Consider the following 18,162-nt stretch of genomic DNA (forward strand, 5'->3'; position numbering starts at 1 on the left):
CTTTATAACGTTTTGTCTCATTTAAAAAAAATGTTCTATTCTTTTTGGCAGATCTTTTGTGTGTGTAATGTACAGTACAAGTCCAAAACTATATATCCAGGTTTTAGAAAAATTGCATGTTTACATCTTACAAATTTAGCCAATACACACCCACACCCCTAGAAACAAGTCAAGAGATTTATTTCAGCTCTCTTCTATCATTTCCACCTTATAAAAACTAAGAAATGATTGAGAAAAGGAAAGAAAAAAAATAAAGAAGAAATACACTTTAATTAAAGGAAACTATATTGAACAACGAAAAGTGCGGTCATAAATTGTGGTCTTGGGCCTATAGATGCATTATGGTTCGTGAGGAGCTGATTCTGGGTCCGAAAATCGCGTTACTTATCGTAACGCCTTACATACACTCCGTCCCAGTAATAAGTAATAACGCTTCTCCTCCAAATTGTACAGCATTGTTATATTCCATATACTTGTAAGTACCCCTCCCCCATTAAAAAATGAGGAAAAACTCGAAGGACACCATTATTATGTTGTCCGTCCACACAAAACATTTGATTTTTCTCGGTAGTATTTGAACTGTCGATTGACGAAAATGAATAAAATCCAATAAGCCATCCGAAACATATAGATTCTTAAGTGCTTTACAAGTTTCCCGGTACTTTGTCTTATTCAAGCCAATTTTGGGGTCAGAATACGTCAACATCAGTCTTTTGGTGAGTATGTTCGATATTTATTAGTCCGAAATATGATCAGCTTACATTATCAGAATGTTTCATAGTTAAAACGATGACCATATGGGAAACATGTTGGTTTTTTTTCAAAATTTAGGCATCAACGGTCTTTTCGAAACTTCATAATTGGCATAAACAAATTTACATCATTTTCCATATAAGGCCTACCCACTTTTGACTTCAGAGTATACATTTTTGTTAAGTAGGTTATAATACATTCTGTTATTCGACCAAATAGGGGCAACTAAAAGAAGTGAAATCAAGCTAGCAATGGTACATATTTGGAAAAACAATAAATTGTAACCTTTTTTATGATTTTTTCGTGTGTAGGAACCATTAAGCAATGAGTTTTCTCCTGCATAGGTGTACCGACTACTATTATACGCGGTATTTTACTGCAATTAGACTGATTTACCCCATCTTCAACTCAGGCCGTGTTCACATTTACCTAAACTCGGTGTTGTGTAAGTGTAACTCACACGTAAACTAAACAAAATTACGTTCCCATTGATAAAATTCAATGTTTACATGTAGTGTAAAACATGTTTTGTCTACATGCAGTCGATACTCGATGTAGGCCTTGTGTAGATTAAGTGTACACAAAACTACACTGTGTCTAAACCACACCGGCAAAATTTACTCGGACTCGATGGTATCTAACATCCGGCACAATGACGGAACACCAATAGACAAAAGAAAGGTAGGTTTCTCCTTATTTTTTTTATGATATCGAAGAATATATATACATATACAACTATTTTCTATTGTGAGATGCAATATTTTCTACAACCGTTCTATATTAACGGAGAAATAAGTCAAAATGCATGTAAAAATGACGAATTGAGTGAACCTTGCCTCGAAATTGTTTAATTTCTCGTTAAATTGTTCACATTGTACGGAAAGAAAGGTACGGGAAGATAGATATTGACACGGAGATTGCAAATTTAGTTATTATGAGCATCTCAATAATTGTATTTCTGTGTATGGAACGAAAGAAAAGGGTCATGTCAAATTAAAATAAACCGGTTTCGTCAATGTTGTTACTACACAATCACCCGGTTTTTTTTGTTTTTTTTTTAACAAACAAATTATGAAAAGAAACTTTGGCACGGATCTGAACATTGTCTTTCGAGAATTTAAATATATATTTATTGTAAAGTAAACTTGGCGTGTTAAAATCTATTTTAAACGGGCACTTTTGGACATAGTTAATTATGATAATACACATTTTCCTAATGAAAGGCGTATCCGTTATTTCACTTAACTTCAAACTAATTTTAAATGGAATATAAATACTGAATAGCAAACACTGGTATCTAATTATTTTGTAACATTATTATATTTTCTTTGTTTATAATAGTAGTATGTAAAGATGAAAAATAAAAGGATGTGTTTTGATTGTGCCATAATTTTAATTTACTATACTATATTATATACACTTAGTTTACAATATTTACTATCAATTATTAATACATTTATGCATTCAATCATTGGCGAACAGTCCCAAACCGACTATAGTCTATACTGTTCTGCACAAATTAATCATGCATGCAGTCCTGTCAGATTTTCTGGTACTATACATACTGTGTTACTTGCGCACTAAAGCGAGTTTTCACACTTAAGCATCCATAACATAGCAGCGAGATTTGTAACTTTCTCCCCGTTTCTGGTAGGCACATTTATTTTCATAGGCATGTTTTTCACATTATTTTTACAGTTCAAATTCATTTTTTGTACAGTTCAAATTCAATTGAAACTTCAAGATAACTTTCAAAAACAATATCTGACAGTTTTGTATTTTCAATGTGAATAAAAGTTGGTTTGCAAAACATGACCGTCATTTATATCTAGGTCTTATTAAGAAGAAGTGACGCCGGTAACCACTTATCCCATAAACATTGACAATGAGACAACTTTCTTTTAGACACAAAAATTATGTTGAATTAATCAAGTTTAGGTCAGCGTATGCCTTAAACAATGAGAAAAACACACAAACTGCATGAAAGCAAGCTATAACAGGGCCCTAAATTATAAATGTAAAACAATTCAAACAAAAAAACTACCTGCCTATTTTATGTTCAAAACGCATATGGAATAAAGCAACCAAAGACAACCATGGAATTACAAGCGTGTGATTCGGGAATTGACTGAGTCAAAGTGTTGTCGCTGACACAAACAGTAACAAAAGTACAAATAATAAAAAATGATGAAAAAACCTTAACTCGTCCGATGACAGAGCCTGTATAGTAAATGCGCGATGTGTGCCAAAACTTGTATCATAGTTAAAATTATCCCTTAACGATTGTAGAAAAGATTACATACATAGAATGATTGGATTACTTATAAAGGTGTCCATCCTTTTGTGCGAGAAAATCACATATCAATTACAAGTGTGTTTCGATTTTTAAGACCGTAAACTTTAATTTCAAGTTTAAACATGTTCAACATATTTTCCCATAACTCATATAGAAAACGCATATTTAGAGAGCTTTAATCTCAATATGCTGTTAAAAAATTTCGGAATGCAAAGTAAATTAAAATATTTGTGTTGTAAGAGTAGGAATTCAAGTGTTTGCTTATTATTTATTTGAATCTGATACTCATATAAATAATAAGCCGTTGTCCGGTGAACGAACTTGTTTTCCAACGACCCACAAAACTCCTTTTGAACGCTGAAGTTAAATAATCAATTATAATGTAATGCGATTATGATTTTTTTTATTTGACCAAACCGGGTTATGCATTTTGAAATCTATGACGAAACCGGGTTGTATACATTGACGAAACCGGCCAGTTCCATTTTGACATGACCCATTTCTTTCGTTCCATACACAGAGATACAATTATGGAGATGCTCATAATAACTAAATTTGCAATCTCCGTGTCAATATCTATCTTCCCGTACCTTTCTTTCCGTACAATGTGAACATTTTAACGAGAAATTAAACAATTTCGAGGCAAGGTTCACTCAATTCGTCATTTTTACATGCATTTTGACTTATTTCTCCGTTAATATAGAACGGTTGTAGAAAATATTGCATCTCACAATAGAAAATAGTTGTATATGTATATATATTCTTCGATATCATAAAAAAAATAAAAAAATAAGGAGAAACCTACCTTTCTTTTGTCTATTGGTGTTCCGTCATTGTGCCGGATGTTAGATACCATCGAGTCCGAGCAAATTTTGCCGGTGTGGTTTAGACACAGTGAACTAGTCATTTGAAACATTAGTTTCACCGTGTATATTTAAGGAAGAAACAATTTTTGAATAAAATTGATATTTATAACAATTATTAATAAAGTTCTTTATGGAAATATTTGTCTAAACTTGATATATTTATTTGTTGTTTTTTTTTTAAAACTTTACGTAGCTTTATTAAGCCCTTATCAAGACTCAAAGCAGCATCATTGCCGAACACATAATTCATTTGAGAATTAAGGTCTTTCCGAATCGACTTGACTTGCACAGAAATGTTTGCCACTGGTCTTTACTCAAACAACGGTTCACTCATAAATGCATTACTTAAAAAGTGTGAGGTAAATGTATTGTTTGTCTAGTACATGTATCTCGGATCCGTTAAATTACCCTTAAAAAAAAACCAACATTACTCCCTCCTTTGCCAAATACTCCTTGGAGAAGAAATACCATTTGAAACAAACAGAACGAATAGGAATATAGTGATCCCTAATATATCATTCCTTCTTCTCCTTCAATCTCTGTACCGTAATCTCTATACCGACGTAATGCATTGGCTTTATGAGAATAAAAATATATATTCTTCGCCTGTAAGCACGCTGCTGCAGTCCACGTTTTCTAATGCTTAAACAAGACATCTTTATTATTTTTAAACTACTGCAAATCAGCAAAATGGCTTTCATAAAGAAGCAACCACTTAACTTAAAAAAAGGAAAAAGGGGGGGGGGGGGGGGGGGGGGGGGGGGGGTATTTTGATAATTTATCTGAGCCAGAAATTTTTCCGCGCAAACGTTTTATTCCGGTTTTTTTTCGATGCTGGTAATCAATTTTTTTTTTCAACATTTAACACTATAATGTATGGGGAAACCCTTGATTTAGAATATTTTTGTATCATCTGCAGGACCTTTTATTTTTATCCAATTGGGGTTCGGAATATTTCCATCGATACACCCCCCCCCCCCTCTCCCCCGATTTGAAGTCAAATGGTCGTTCCCTTACTGCTAGAAAAGTTGTCCGAAAACTTTGCATTCGGTTCTACGTAATGAACATTTAAATGACATAGAGTTTACAAGTGTGAACAAATATTATGTACAGGTAATTAAACAAGGTGTATAGATGTGAACAAATTTAATGTGAAACCAATGGCCAGTACGTTAAACTAATTGTAAACAAGTTTACTGTACATGGCGTTTGGTGTGAACACGGCCTCAGTTGTTGGTTAAAACGACAGACACCTTCCTTTCGAAACGTTCACGAGTGCAAATTTTACCTACCAATAACCTCATCAAATTTATAATGTTGCAGTTATTTGTGTTCAAAACATATATCAAGTTTTCATATTATCAATATATATATACTTTTACTTGATTTTCTGACATATCAAAGCCCATTTTACAATAATATATATATATATCGGCGTTGTGTGGGGGTTCAAGAATGATTAAGTTATTGGGTTAAAGAATGCTTAGTGTGAATGTTAAAGAATGTTTACAGTTAATATATTTACAAAGTAAACCTACAGTTTGATGGTTGTATAGCTGGTGCCCTTGTTGTAGCTGGTAAAACGGACGGTGAAACAACAGGCGAGACATTACAAATCACACCAACATCTTCTTTGTGTTGACAGTTTGTCTGGTTCCAAGGTCGGGCTGTACATTGTTCTATATTGAGTTCGTTTCCTTGACAAGTAACGTCGTCAAGCCAAATAGGACCAGTACCTTCTCCAAACCTTCCATCAAATACAGCTACTCCACCATTCCTACAATAATAGAGATAGATGGTTATGACCACTTGTTCCGCTTGCCGTAACCCCGATCCCGTCTTCTTTTTTTCGAAAAGAAAAGAGGTATGGCTACATTTGGTTCAATCCAACAAAGTTTATTTGCTTATACTTTACAACGAAGAGTTAATTAGATTGTTTACAGAGATACCAGGAGGGATTGGAATAATGATTCGCCACTGTCTACGGTTTTGGACAGAGTTGAGCGTTCACACACATGTTTTACCTAGAAATATTCGATATGAGCCTGTAAGTCAGCAGCATACCTTATACATAAATTCCATCCCCATCCAATAAATTGTCTACTAAAAAATCGTAAAACACAAAAATTTTCCCATTGGGGTTAATGAACATTTTGTACTCTTATTACCGGTTTTTAACATTTCATATCTGAATTGTACTAAACGATCATATCTACAAATAAATACACACTGAAATGTCAATTGTCGACAGACAACTGCAGCAGCAAGATCATCAAAGCGATCGTCACACACTGTTCCAGTAACGCCATTCCTCGTGATTTCTACTCTACCCTGGGAGGCAGAAGATCCAATACCAGCTAAATTGATGGAAGTAGTTTGACCTGCAAATATTATTTAAGGTTTAACTGTTTCATGTTGTCATTTAAAAAGGGGGGAATACTCTGAAACTGATTTTGGTACATGCATGTCCTAACCCTGGAAAATAATTAGCTTGACAACTTCTTTACGTGTATGAGCTATTAGTCAAGTAAGAATGCATGGTGTATAGAAATTATTACCGTTTCAGATGGTGATAATATAAAAAAAGACAGACATTTATTAACTTATTTTAGATTATTCCAGAGAAAATCAAGTTACTTTTTATCAAGGGAGAATGATAAAAAAAATGGCCAATTCTTTATTTGCGAAACAAACAAAGAACATTTTTTTTTAATAAAATTTACATGGACTATCAAGGAAAAATACATTAAAAGTACATAGTCATGAATAAAACTCTGTATACATGCGGATGATATCTATACGGAAATCATCTATAGTCATTAGATCAGTCCTTGCCTGGTAAAAAGTTTAGTTTGAAATTTTCTGAATTTTTTGAACGGTTAACTGAAATATCTCTTTGTCAGTGCATTAAAACATCGCACGGTTATTGCTACCGCGAATTTTAATGTAAGTAGTCGCCTGAACATGAAGAATAATCTAAACGAAAAGTGTTGATGGCTGGATGAGTTAAATTAATCTGGTCATTGTTATGGCTATGAAAAAACTCTGGCAAATTGTTGGTACGTGTTGTTTCTTCATTGGACATGTAGCCATCCACATTGCTGGTGTAATTTTTGACTCGCTACTAAGTACTCGGCGCATTTGTTGCAATTTTCATTTACATGTGTATGTAAGATGACTGATAAAATACTAATAGTTCAAATCGATTATTTTTTTTATTAAGTAAGTTTGTTCAAAATAAACTAATTATTTGGGTTTTTTTTTATAAAAAGTTATGGGTTTAATTTTCATATGTTTTTGTATAAATCCGCGCAAATGTAGTAACTTTTCAACAAGTAAATTTCGAGCAAACGTAATGCGTTTTGTAGCGCAAACGTAGATTTTTTCGCGCAAATGTAGGACCAATCCGCGCAAATGTAACGGAACGAATCCAGAATTCGCATTGCATATATACACAAAATTTGACAAAGTAAATTTTATATGAAGTATATTATACAAGTTTTATGTCCTCCGTATAAATAGGAAAATACATTCTTATATATACAGATGCGTATATACATGCATATGTTGTTGTTTCCCCTACACAACCAATACATTACTGCATTGGTATCGAAGTTTTAACACTGACCTTAGCAAAAAGAATCACAGTAGTCCAGCATTTAAATATATATAATAGCCCACTATTTCATTTATTTTCACGGAATGATAAAATAGTATACACAAGACCAGTAAAAACAACGTTTCATATGAGGTTAGCTAAACCGTTGAAGAACAAGTCTAAACAAGAGGTTCACAAAAGCATGATTCGCTCTCTTGGTTAAACAAGCCATTTGGTATTTATATTAACCTATTGCATTCAGTTATGTTTGCTTATCAATAAATCTTATTTTGTGATACTATTGTCTGCACATACTATTATGATGCACAAAATTTAATAAAAAAAAAATGGTACTGTTCCTTTGTCTATTATAGTTTCTGCAACGACTTGTGTAGTTTTTTAAGTTTTGTTTATAAAAATTGTGTAAAATTACGATGCAGATCTATTTGTAGAATAGTTGCTATCATTCAAACAAATGTTGTATATATGGGGGTCACTAAGGGACTTAATTACACACCTTTAATCCCTTTATTCTACATGATAAATGAAGAACACATTATTAACTTGTTATTCACAAACGTATGTACGGTAATCATTTTTGCCACAAAAAAAATATTTTTCTATTCAAATAATTTATTTTAAACCATGTAAAATAAAGTAATTGCGGGTACATTAGTAAATATTTTATATAAATATTAATATTTAATTCATGTATTAACACATCGTATACACATGATTGCCAGGTATCAAAAACGTATATAATATACGCAATAACATGCATTGTTCAAAAACGATTTAGATGTTGATAGGAATTAATCTGTCATCGACCTTTTATAATTAATATAAACTGGTTATATATATAGGATAATACACACTATCTTTTAAATAATCAGAATTAGTCTAAGAAAAAAACTTACCTTTAACCCGAGAAAACGCTCCGTAAATTAAAATCAAATGGAAAATCTTATTCAAACCATTGTGTTTAAACATGTTCGATCGTTTTAGAGATGTTCAATACGATTAGTTAAATACATGTGCACATTAGACCGATTCTTGGATCAATTACATTCTATTCCATTGTTTTTGTTTTTGAGTGGCGTTTCTTGAGTAATCCTCGAACTATTTGGGAAAAGGCACGTGAAGATCCGGAAGACGTGAAGTTGCTATGACGTCGGATGTAAACAAAAGGGCGGGGATTATACAACATGGCGGCGCCCAGAGATGACAGGTGACTGAAATCTGAAAAATATTTATCATTTGTTATAAACGTATATTATTGTCGCTTTTTACAATTTACTCGCACAAATATATACTTATATAGCTGCCGAAAACTGAGAGTAAAATTTGAGCGTATATATTTAAATAGGATTTATGTGACATTGTGCGCCGTAATGACAACTTGTTGATGCAGGAAAACTATCTTCATAGGTAAATATTATGTATTGATTTAAATGTTAGAAAATCAATAATAATTCTTAATTTAGAAAACAGCAGTAAATTTGAAACGTAGCATTTCAAATTATGGCATTTAAATCCACTTACCCATGAAAAAGCTAAATGCATTAATCCCGTTTTATAAATGCACAAACGGTTGGTGTAAAATAGGGAAACATTCTATTAAGATTTATGGCAGATTGTAATGTTAAAAATCGTTATAGTTTCTGTTGAATAATATCAATGAAAAACACAAGATATTAGACATTTGCGAAAAAGTTCAAATATAACCGAAGTTTACAGAAATGAGTACTAGCATTTATAATCGCACTGCAAAATTTTCACCCCTTCTTGCAACCTCATGTAATATTCTTTCAGTGGTTATTTATGCATATTTCACAGGATTATTGTCTAAAAAAGTGAATCATATTATGAGGTAAATGTTCATAAGATCGTTGCTTTTCAATTTTTAATTAGGAATTGAATGCTTCTTTTTGTAACTGCATTGCGGTGTAAAACTAAAGCGTCGACTGAAGTACATTTTGTATGCTTTATTCTAAAAATGTGCGCACGGTCAACGCTTTTACAACACTATGAAGTTACAAAAAGAAGCATTCAATACTTATAATTAAATTTTTAGCTATGATCATCACTTGGGTAAATGTGATCTCCGTAAAGATGGCGGACGATGTTTATGGTCAATATTTCTTTTGTAAATTTTATAATAATAATGCATTATTCTTCGGTATTTCGTGTCATTTTTAATGTAATACTTAATTTGAAACTGAAATACTAAGTGTTTTATTCATAATTCAACCGCTAAATGGAGAAAACAGCCATCTAAAATATCGTGATGATATGGGTAACAGAATTAAATAAATTGTCAATGATATACGTAACGTGACGGTACCCAAATTGCACCTATTTTGACAGTTTTTTCACCTACGTTTTTTTATGATCAAGTAAAATATGTCCATACTGTGTTTATTTTGTAGCCCTATCCTTCTTCATTGTATAGGTACACTAATTTGATTTTTAATCCATACTGAGTCCATAAAAAATGGGTTTGAATCAACCTCCAAACTATCCAGGATTCTGTAATGAGGAGTACCCAAATTGCATCCATGCTTAAATTCACATCGTCAAAAGTCTAATAACCGAGCTTTTGTTTAATTTCTTCAAATATTTTGAACAATTGAATATTAGTCCATGCTTACTCTTCATATTTTACAAAATGGATGCTTATAATATATTGTTTTTGCTAATTTTAAAAAGATGACGTTTTGATGACGTCGTACGGTGACGTTTTCGAACATTTTGCTTTTTCAGTAAACAGTCCATCTGTTGATAAATACTGTGAACGTTTTGTGTATATCTATATATGTTTACCTATGTTGAAAGACGTGCATAGTATCAAATAAAAAAAATACAAATTGTTTAGTCTCTAGGAAATGTTGCAAGATTTCCGTTGCTATTTTTTCTAAATAGGTGCAATTTGGGTACTCGGTGCAATTTGGGTACCCTTACGTTAACTGGAAATATTGATATCCGTAACTGATTTTATTTCTACACAATTCAATCATGTTTGAAATGAAAAAAATGTCTCCGTTTTTTTTTAAATGTAATAAATATGAATCGGAATTGTTCTTCGAAGTTTTTAAAATAAGAATATGAAAATTTGATCAGGCTACCAATTCTGTATTTCTATATAGTCAGCATCATGCATAGCGAGGTTAGGACGGAAATCTAAAAGCTTGTTTCAGATGAAATGTTAAGTAAAAGTGAACGGACAGTCCTTTAGCAAATGAAAAAATTTAAATCTCAAACACACTAAACGAATTGATAACAACTGTCGTATTCTTGATTTCGGGTACAAGCATATAGAAAATGGTAGATTAAACCTGGCTGTGTAGATAGCTAAGTCTCTCACTTGTATGAGAGTTACATAGAATTCCATTATATTAAACAAAAATTGAGCAAAGCAAACAGACATGATTGGTCAAAATCTCAAAATTTTGGGTACTATGTATCACAGTCAACATTATTTTAAAATCTTTATCACTATAAAAAAAAATTTTAACTTTCAACCGAGAAACAAAAAATGGCAATTAAAAATTAAAAAAATAAAGTTCATAAGCCAAATTTGAAGGCAAGCGTATATAATGACCATAGCACCGTAACAAAATTGCGGTGTGTATGAATACTGAACACATAAACAATATTCAAACAGTAACATAGAGTAAAGGTTAACAATATACAAATATAAAACAAAATAGCACAATACCGCCTACATCAGATGATAAACAATAGGTACCTAAACACTACATTTCAAGACCACAAGAGTGACTGGGAATTGGAAAAATGGTCTCCATTGGACTACCTCCTCGACAACCCTAGCAAAAGTTGGGCGTCCGTTTTTCGGGATGCACAAATACGCATCCACATCCGGTCAGAATGAGGACGTTCAATCAGATGCCTTGTGTAGAGACAACTCCGGGCTCTTTATACGTTAATAACCCTTGTAACAACTCTTCGAGGGGTCCATATATGTCATTTTGCAAAGATAAATATCCGTCCTTATCCAATCTACCATCCCGTGGCAGTCCAAATTTCTTTGACCTTCATCCAGGAAAACCTCTGATGCAAGACTTACCTACTTTTTGAAATTTTTCTCGTTCTGAACATTTATATAAGAGAAGATGTGGTACGGTACGACTGTCAATGAGATAACTCCACAAGAGACCAAATGACACAAAAATTAACATTTATAGGTCACCGTACGGCCTTTAACAGTGAGCAATGTCCATACCGCATAGTCTGCTATTAAAGGCCCCACAAAAAGACAATGAAGAACAATTCAAACAAATCAAGTAATGGCCTTATTTGGGTACACAAAAAATAAAGAACGAAAAACAAATATGTAACACAGCAACAAACGACCGCCACTGAGTTGCATGCGCTTGATCATGACTTCGGTCAGGCCTAGGCAAATACAGAATTAGGCGATGTTGAGCATGTTAGCTGGCGTCCAACCCTCCTCTAGCCTGAGACAGTGATGTAACAGTACATCACAAAAGCAGACTAAAAGATCAGTAGAAAAGGCTTTACTCATCAGGTGGATACAAATAAAAATAAATTTTACTCAATTAAAGTGAAGGTGGGAGAGTACTTGGATATCCCCAAAACAGACACTTAATACAGATCTTAGAGAAATCGCAAGTACTGAAAGCTAGTTCAAAGCCTAAAAAGACTAATAAATCAGTTATTATACATCCAACAACCGAAAGATTTAGTGTGAAGACGTCAGAAACAGTGGAATTTTTCTTGTGTTGTTATAACATTGTGGGCATATTTTTTTTTATCCCAATGGTTTCCTTTATTTTGCCGAATTTAGGAAAAAAATGATGGTCCAAACTATTTAATCGAAGATAATGACTGAAGCAGAAACAACGCAAATCAATAGTTACGGATATCCTTCTCTAAACGTTTATTACAGTTATGGATATCAGTCTATACAGTTACCCATATCCTCGCGATTTTTTGAAATGATGATTTCTCCATTTAACGGTTGAACTATGAAAAGAAGCTTTGTATTTCAGTTTCAAACTTTGTAATACTTTTATTAAGACACGAAATACCTAAGAGTAATACATAATTATTACAGAATTGACAAAAGAAATATTGACCAGAAACATCGTCCGCCATCTTTGGATATGCGTAACTGCAGTTACGGAGATCACATTTACCCCAGTGATCATGAAAACACGAGTTTTATAATTTTTTAATTTAATTCACCTGTGTACTTTATTGTGGGACCACGTGTTATCATGAATGATAAGTTTTATTGAGTGATGCAATTGCTTAAGGAATAACGCGTGATGTGCAGTTAGCAAGTCAGAATAAAGTATCTATACTATTAAACGAGAAGACCTTATTTTGGGTGTCGCTTCTCTTCTTTCCACAATAAATTAATCATCATGCCTCGGTGTCCTATGGGTACAGTGCATAATCGTATTTGTCATCCATTCATATGATTATTCAGATTGAGTTATTTTGGGTGAAAAACGAGAAAAAAGACGTCCGGATATGTTTCCGTCATTGGGCGAAATTTAAGTCAGATTAGACTTCCGGTTTGCGTTTTTCTGTATACTTTGAACATACATTAATACTACGAATACAGTGTATTTTCTGTCTTATATCCGTCATTGGACGAAATTTAAGTCAGATTAGACCTTCGGTTTGCGTTTTTCTTTTTACTTTGAAACAAATACATATACTACGAAAAGTAAAATCACAAAAATACTGAACTCAGAGGAAAATCAATTCGGAAAGTGTATTTTCTGTCTGATATCATTTTCAAGTTTACTATCCACGGCAGTCACAGGGTTTATTTAATAGAGAGGGTCTGAATAATATATCAATGACCGCTGTGGATCAATTATTAAACTGAGAATTGACTGTAATAAGAAAATACACTTTCGGGACGTCTGGAACGGGTGTTTTTAAGATCGAAATTTCAGGATTGACCATTTCGGGATCCGGGATTTCTTTTCTCGAATTTCGGGATGTCGAGATATTTAATTTGTATAATAAATTCATAACCTCAGGATTTCATGTTTTCAAGCCCGGGATATTGGGATCAGGGCCCCTACGCAGTGGCGGATCCAGAAATTTTCATACGCAGAGGCCCGTTGACTGCCTAAGAGGGGCCCGCTCCGGTCATGATTCAGTGATTCCCTATATAAGCAACCAATTATTTTCCAGAAAAAGGGGGGGGGCTAAATCCGCCTCTGCCCCGACCCCCCTTTAATGAATGTTCATAATATAAAGATAAGCGCAAAATTATTCATGTGTCATCTATACTATTAAACGAGAAGACCTCATTTTTGGTGTCGCTTCTCTTCTTTCCACAATAAATTAATCATCATGCCTCTGTGTCTTATGGGTACAGTGCATAATCGTATTTGTCATCCATTCATATGATTATTCAGATTGAGTTATTTTGGGTGAAAAACGAGAAAAAAGACGTCCGGATATGTTTCCGTCATTGGGCGAAATTTAAGTCAGATTAGACTTCCAGTTTGTGTTTTTCTGTATACTTTGAACATACATCTATAATACTAAAATTACGAGGTCCAATTTGTCAGCCGTCATCGGGTAAAAACGACAAATCAAAGAATTCAACTCTATATAGAACTAATATAGGACAATGGTGTAGATTAAAAATTACACCACTCCAGACCCTTTTGTTTTCCACATAATTAATATTGCCAATAATTAACAAGTTCCGGGTCGAATCCGATACCGATACCAATAGTATATTCACCTGTTAGCTCTTACCTTATCTGTACGTTCCGCATTTGACAGGCGCACCACCAAACGGTGTATTTAGGATTTTGCTATATACACGGGTCATAATCAAAGGGCTGACACTACTAAATTATATCCGGCATTGTCAAATTGTTCCCTATTGTAGTTTTATTCAGCAATCGGCAAGACTTTCTAAGATAACTAATATAGGACAATGCTGTTGATTAAAAAATACTCCATTCCTGGATAGCCAGGACCTTTTGTTTTCCAAATAATTAATATTACCAATAATTGATAAGTTCCAGGTCGACGGGTTCAAACAGAAAGATTTGATAGCAAAAAAACCTGTGTATCTTATAATCGACATGACTTTATCAGATGACAATACCAATTACTAAAATAAGGCTTAGGCATAGTTATATACTTTAAGTCAGTCACGGACCCGCGATATCACGGGTGTGTACTTGTTAATACTACGAATACAGTGTATTTTCTGTCTTATATCCGTCATTGGACAAAATTTAAGTCAGATTAGACCTTCGGTTTGCGTTTTTCTTTTTACTTTGAAACAAATACATATACTACGAATAAAGTGTATTTTCTGTCTGATATCATTTTCAAGTTTACTATCCACGGCAGTCACAGGGTTTATTTAATAGAGAGGGTCTGAATAATATATCAATGACCGCTGTGGATCAATTATTAAACTGAGAATTGACTGTAATAAGAAAATACACTTTCGGGACGTCTGGAACGGGTGTTTTTAAGATCGAAATTTCAGGATTGACCATTTCGGGATCCGGGATTTCTTTTTTCGAATTTCGGGATGTCGAGATATTTAATTTGTATAATAAATTCATAACCTCAGGATTTCATGTTTTCAAGCCCGGGATATTGGGATCAGGGCCCCTACGCAGTGGCGGATCCAGAAATTTTCATACGCAGAGGCCCGTTGACTGCCTAAGAGGGGCCCGCTCCGGTCATGCTTCAGTGATTCCCTATATAAGCAACCAATTATTTTCCAGAAAAAGGGGGGGCGCCCCTAAATCCGCCTCTGCCCCGACCCCCTTTAATGAATGTTCATAATATACAGATAAGCGCTAAAATTATTCATGTGTCATTAAAATAAATAGAGGACAAACAAACAAAAAAGGATATTTTGTGGAAAAAGGAGGAGCCGGGCTAGAAAAACAATTATCCTGTCCCAAATTACCTATGACTTTTGATACCTTTTCTGAAATACTCAAGTCACTAAATGTTTTACAAAAAAAAGAAGATGTGGTATGAATACCAATGAGACAGCTCTCCACAAGAGACCAAAATGACACCGAAATTAACATTTAAAGGTCACCTAACGGCCTTCAACAATAAGCAAAAGCCGATACTGCATAGTCTGATATAAAAGGCTCCGAAATGACAATGTAAAACAATTCAAATGAGAAAACTAACAGCCTTATTTATGTACAAAAAATGAACGAAAAACAAATATCACTGAACCACTGAATTACAGGCTCCTGACTGGAATGTTCATAATACATGTACACTAAATGTATGTTCATAATGAAATTAATAGAAAACAAAAAATGTGAACTTTGGAAATAAAGGAGGAGGGTTAAAAAAAACATTTTCCTGTCCCCAAGTACCTATGACTTTTGATACTTTTCCTGAAATTCTCAAGTTATTAAATCTTTTACAAAATTCTTCCTACAACACTTTACATCCTTTCAAATACGCTCTAAATGCCCGCGATTTCGCGGGTGTGTTCTAGTTATAATGAAACGTACATCTAACGTAAATTTTGTTTCATAAAAGTCACAAATAGAATTATAAAAAATCCAAACACATTTTTAACTATTTTGAATTTAAATATTTTAATTAAGCAAGTTTAACCCGTAATACATAAAGATCACAAAACATGTTCATCTAGTTTGCTTAATACTCTAAAGAATCTTCTCCTTCGACATTGCGGAATCTATTACAGCCAAAATTAGACTGAATGAGTTTCAGAGTAACTAGTATAAATATTTGTATTTTATTTCCTTTTACGTCAAGAAACATAATCACTTTATACATGTTAATATAGTTACATGGCTAAAATGGAACATAGGGGTAAAATGATCACAAATGGAAGATTGATGCAAAAAATTTCAGGTGAGCACTTCAGGCTCTTGAGCATGTTGAGAGCCTCTTGTTTAATTGCTTCTGTAAGTAATCTATATTAATTTGAAATTTTGACGAGTGAGACACATTCAAATTATACTGTAAACAATATTTCAGACGGTTTAACCAAGGATTTGTATAGTAAGACTATACAAATCCTTGGTTTAACGTAGTCAAGCAAACAAATCATAGAAGAATAGTTGAATCATGTCTTTGTTGTCGGATGTTCTGAATCCTTTTAAATGCTACACATAATCGTCATGGAAGATAAAAATGTTATTAGCATGAGTGATTTCGTTTGATCTCGTTTGTAACACATTTAAATGGTCACTTTATTGTTTATCCATACATGTAGGCTTTTCTTTTCTAGAAAAAGTCCGATTTTTGGGATTTAAAACATATATACTAGTAACAAACCAATTTTGGGGATTTTACACTTATTCTTTTTTTCTCCTTCGTCCTTGTAAATGATAATGAAAACCATGTACATTAAATGCCATTCATTTCAGGTGACCCTGATAGATTATGATGATAAATACATATGGTTATCTTCTTGTAATCATCGTTCTTAATCTGGGAGTTGTTGGTAAGTTTGATGATATTCGTTAGATAATACTGAGCGTGTTTTGTGTTGTTTTTCTTTCTTCTGTTACTTTCAAAATTTAACTGTTGCTTATACACAATAGAGATAAATAACTATTTGTCCGGAAAAAAATTGGTTAAAAGAAATAACTAAAAAATCTTTTATAAGACCAAAGTTTAGACACGATCAAATGGGAAATTGATTCCGTCCTATCTTAAGAAGACTCGGTCGGAATGAATCGCCAGTATATCATGATGTAGCGATAGCTCTAATATCAACTCTTAGTTAGTACAATGAGCAGTCCAACTGACTCAACATTTCAGCCTTTCTGTCATTTTCTTCTTTATGTATCCACTGTTTCATTCGGCTTCACACTTTCCTATATCACAAATCTACGTGTGAACTTGAAACACATGTTTAAACAAATTAAAGTGCACAAATATGTCTGTGTTTGTATTTTGTATGAACAATTGATAATGATTCATTATAAAAAAAAACGTTTAATTTATTCTTTACGGCTTTTTAAAGTTGAACAAATCTTATTTTCGTTACAACAACGAAGTTTTTTGGTAAACATCTTTCTATTACGCAAAATCATTTTACAACCTATGAATATACAATACATGAATAATGTTCTTCAAAGTTTAATGATCACCATAAATATGGATATAACCTGGGAAGATTTTTACCATAAGTGTTTATACACTCACTTATATTGCACCTCTTTTAAATCTGTATCGACTAATGTAAGGCACCGCCCTTATTTCTAAATGAACAAAGTCGGGAGCCTGTAATTCAGTGGTTGTCGTTTGTTTATGTGTTACATATTTGTTTTTCGTTCATTTTTTTAAATAAATAAGGCCGTTAGTTTTCTAGTTTGAATTTTTTACAATTTCATTTCGGGGCCTTTTATAGCTGACTATATGCGGTATGGGCTTTGCTTATTGTTGAAGGCCGTACGGTGACCTATAGTTGTTAATTTCTGTGTCATTTTTGTCTCTTGTGGTAAGTTGTCTCATTGGCAATCATACCACATCTTCTTTTTTTATATTTGTTATTGTATATACCCAAAAAGAATGGCAACGTTGTAAAGATGAAAGCACTGAAGTTTTCGATGATGTAATATGCATTCCTGGTCACTGGAATGAAATTGCATTCTTAT

At 33.2% G+C, this 18,162-nt stretch overlaps 2 protein-coding genes across 5 annotated transcripts in view; one reads left to right on the plus strand and one right to left on the minus strand.

Moving 5' to 3' along the window:
- The window catches only part of LOC143064649 (scavenger receptor cysteine-rich domain-containing protein DMBT1-like), a 39,969-nt gene extending 31,294 nt beyond the window's left edge, over window positions 1-8,675 (minus strand). For both annotated transcript variants that reach the window (XM_076237629.1, XM_076237628.1), the window contains exons 1-3: window positions 8,431-8,675; window positions 6,146-6,296; window positions 5,454-5,692 (exon numbers count right to left, since the gene is read on the minus strand). In XM_076237629.1, coding sequence (XP_076093744.1) covers window positions 5,454-5,692; window positions 6,146-6,296; window positions 8,431-8,503 — 463 coding nt within the window. In that variant the 5' untranslated portion in view covers window positions 8,504-8,675. The remainder of the gene's footprint in view (window positions 1-5,453; window positions 5,693-6,145; window positions 6,297-8,430) is intronic.
- Window positions 8,676-8,722: 47 nt separating this feature from the next.
- The window catches only part of LOC143064648 (receptor-type tyrosine-protein phosphatase kappa-like), a 48,983-nt gene continuing 39,543 nt past the window's right edge, over window positions 8,723-18,162 (plus strand). For 2 of the 3 annotated variants that reach the window (XM_076237625.1, XM_076237626.1), the window contains exons 1-2: window positions 8,723-8,941; window positions 16,927-17,003. In XM_076237625.1, the coding sequence (XP_076093740.1) occupies window positions 16,943-17,003 (61 nt within the window). In that variant the 5' untranslated portion in view covers window positions 8,723-8,941; window positions 16,927-16,942. The remainder of the gene's footprint in view (window positions 8,942-16,926; window positions 17,004-18,162) is intronic. The other variant, XM_076237627.1, reaches the window with a different exon arrangement.

This window comes from Mytilus galloprovincialis, chromosome 2 (genome assembly GCF_965363235.1).
Source record: "Mytilus galloprovincialis chromosome 2, xbMytGall1.hap1.1, whole genome shotgun sequence".
In the NCBI taxonomy this organism is placed as follows: Eukaryota; Metazoa; Mollusca; class Bivalvia; order Mytilida; family Mytilidae; genus Mytilus; species Mytilus galloprovincialis.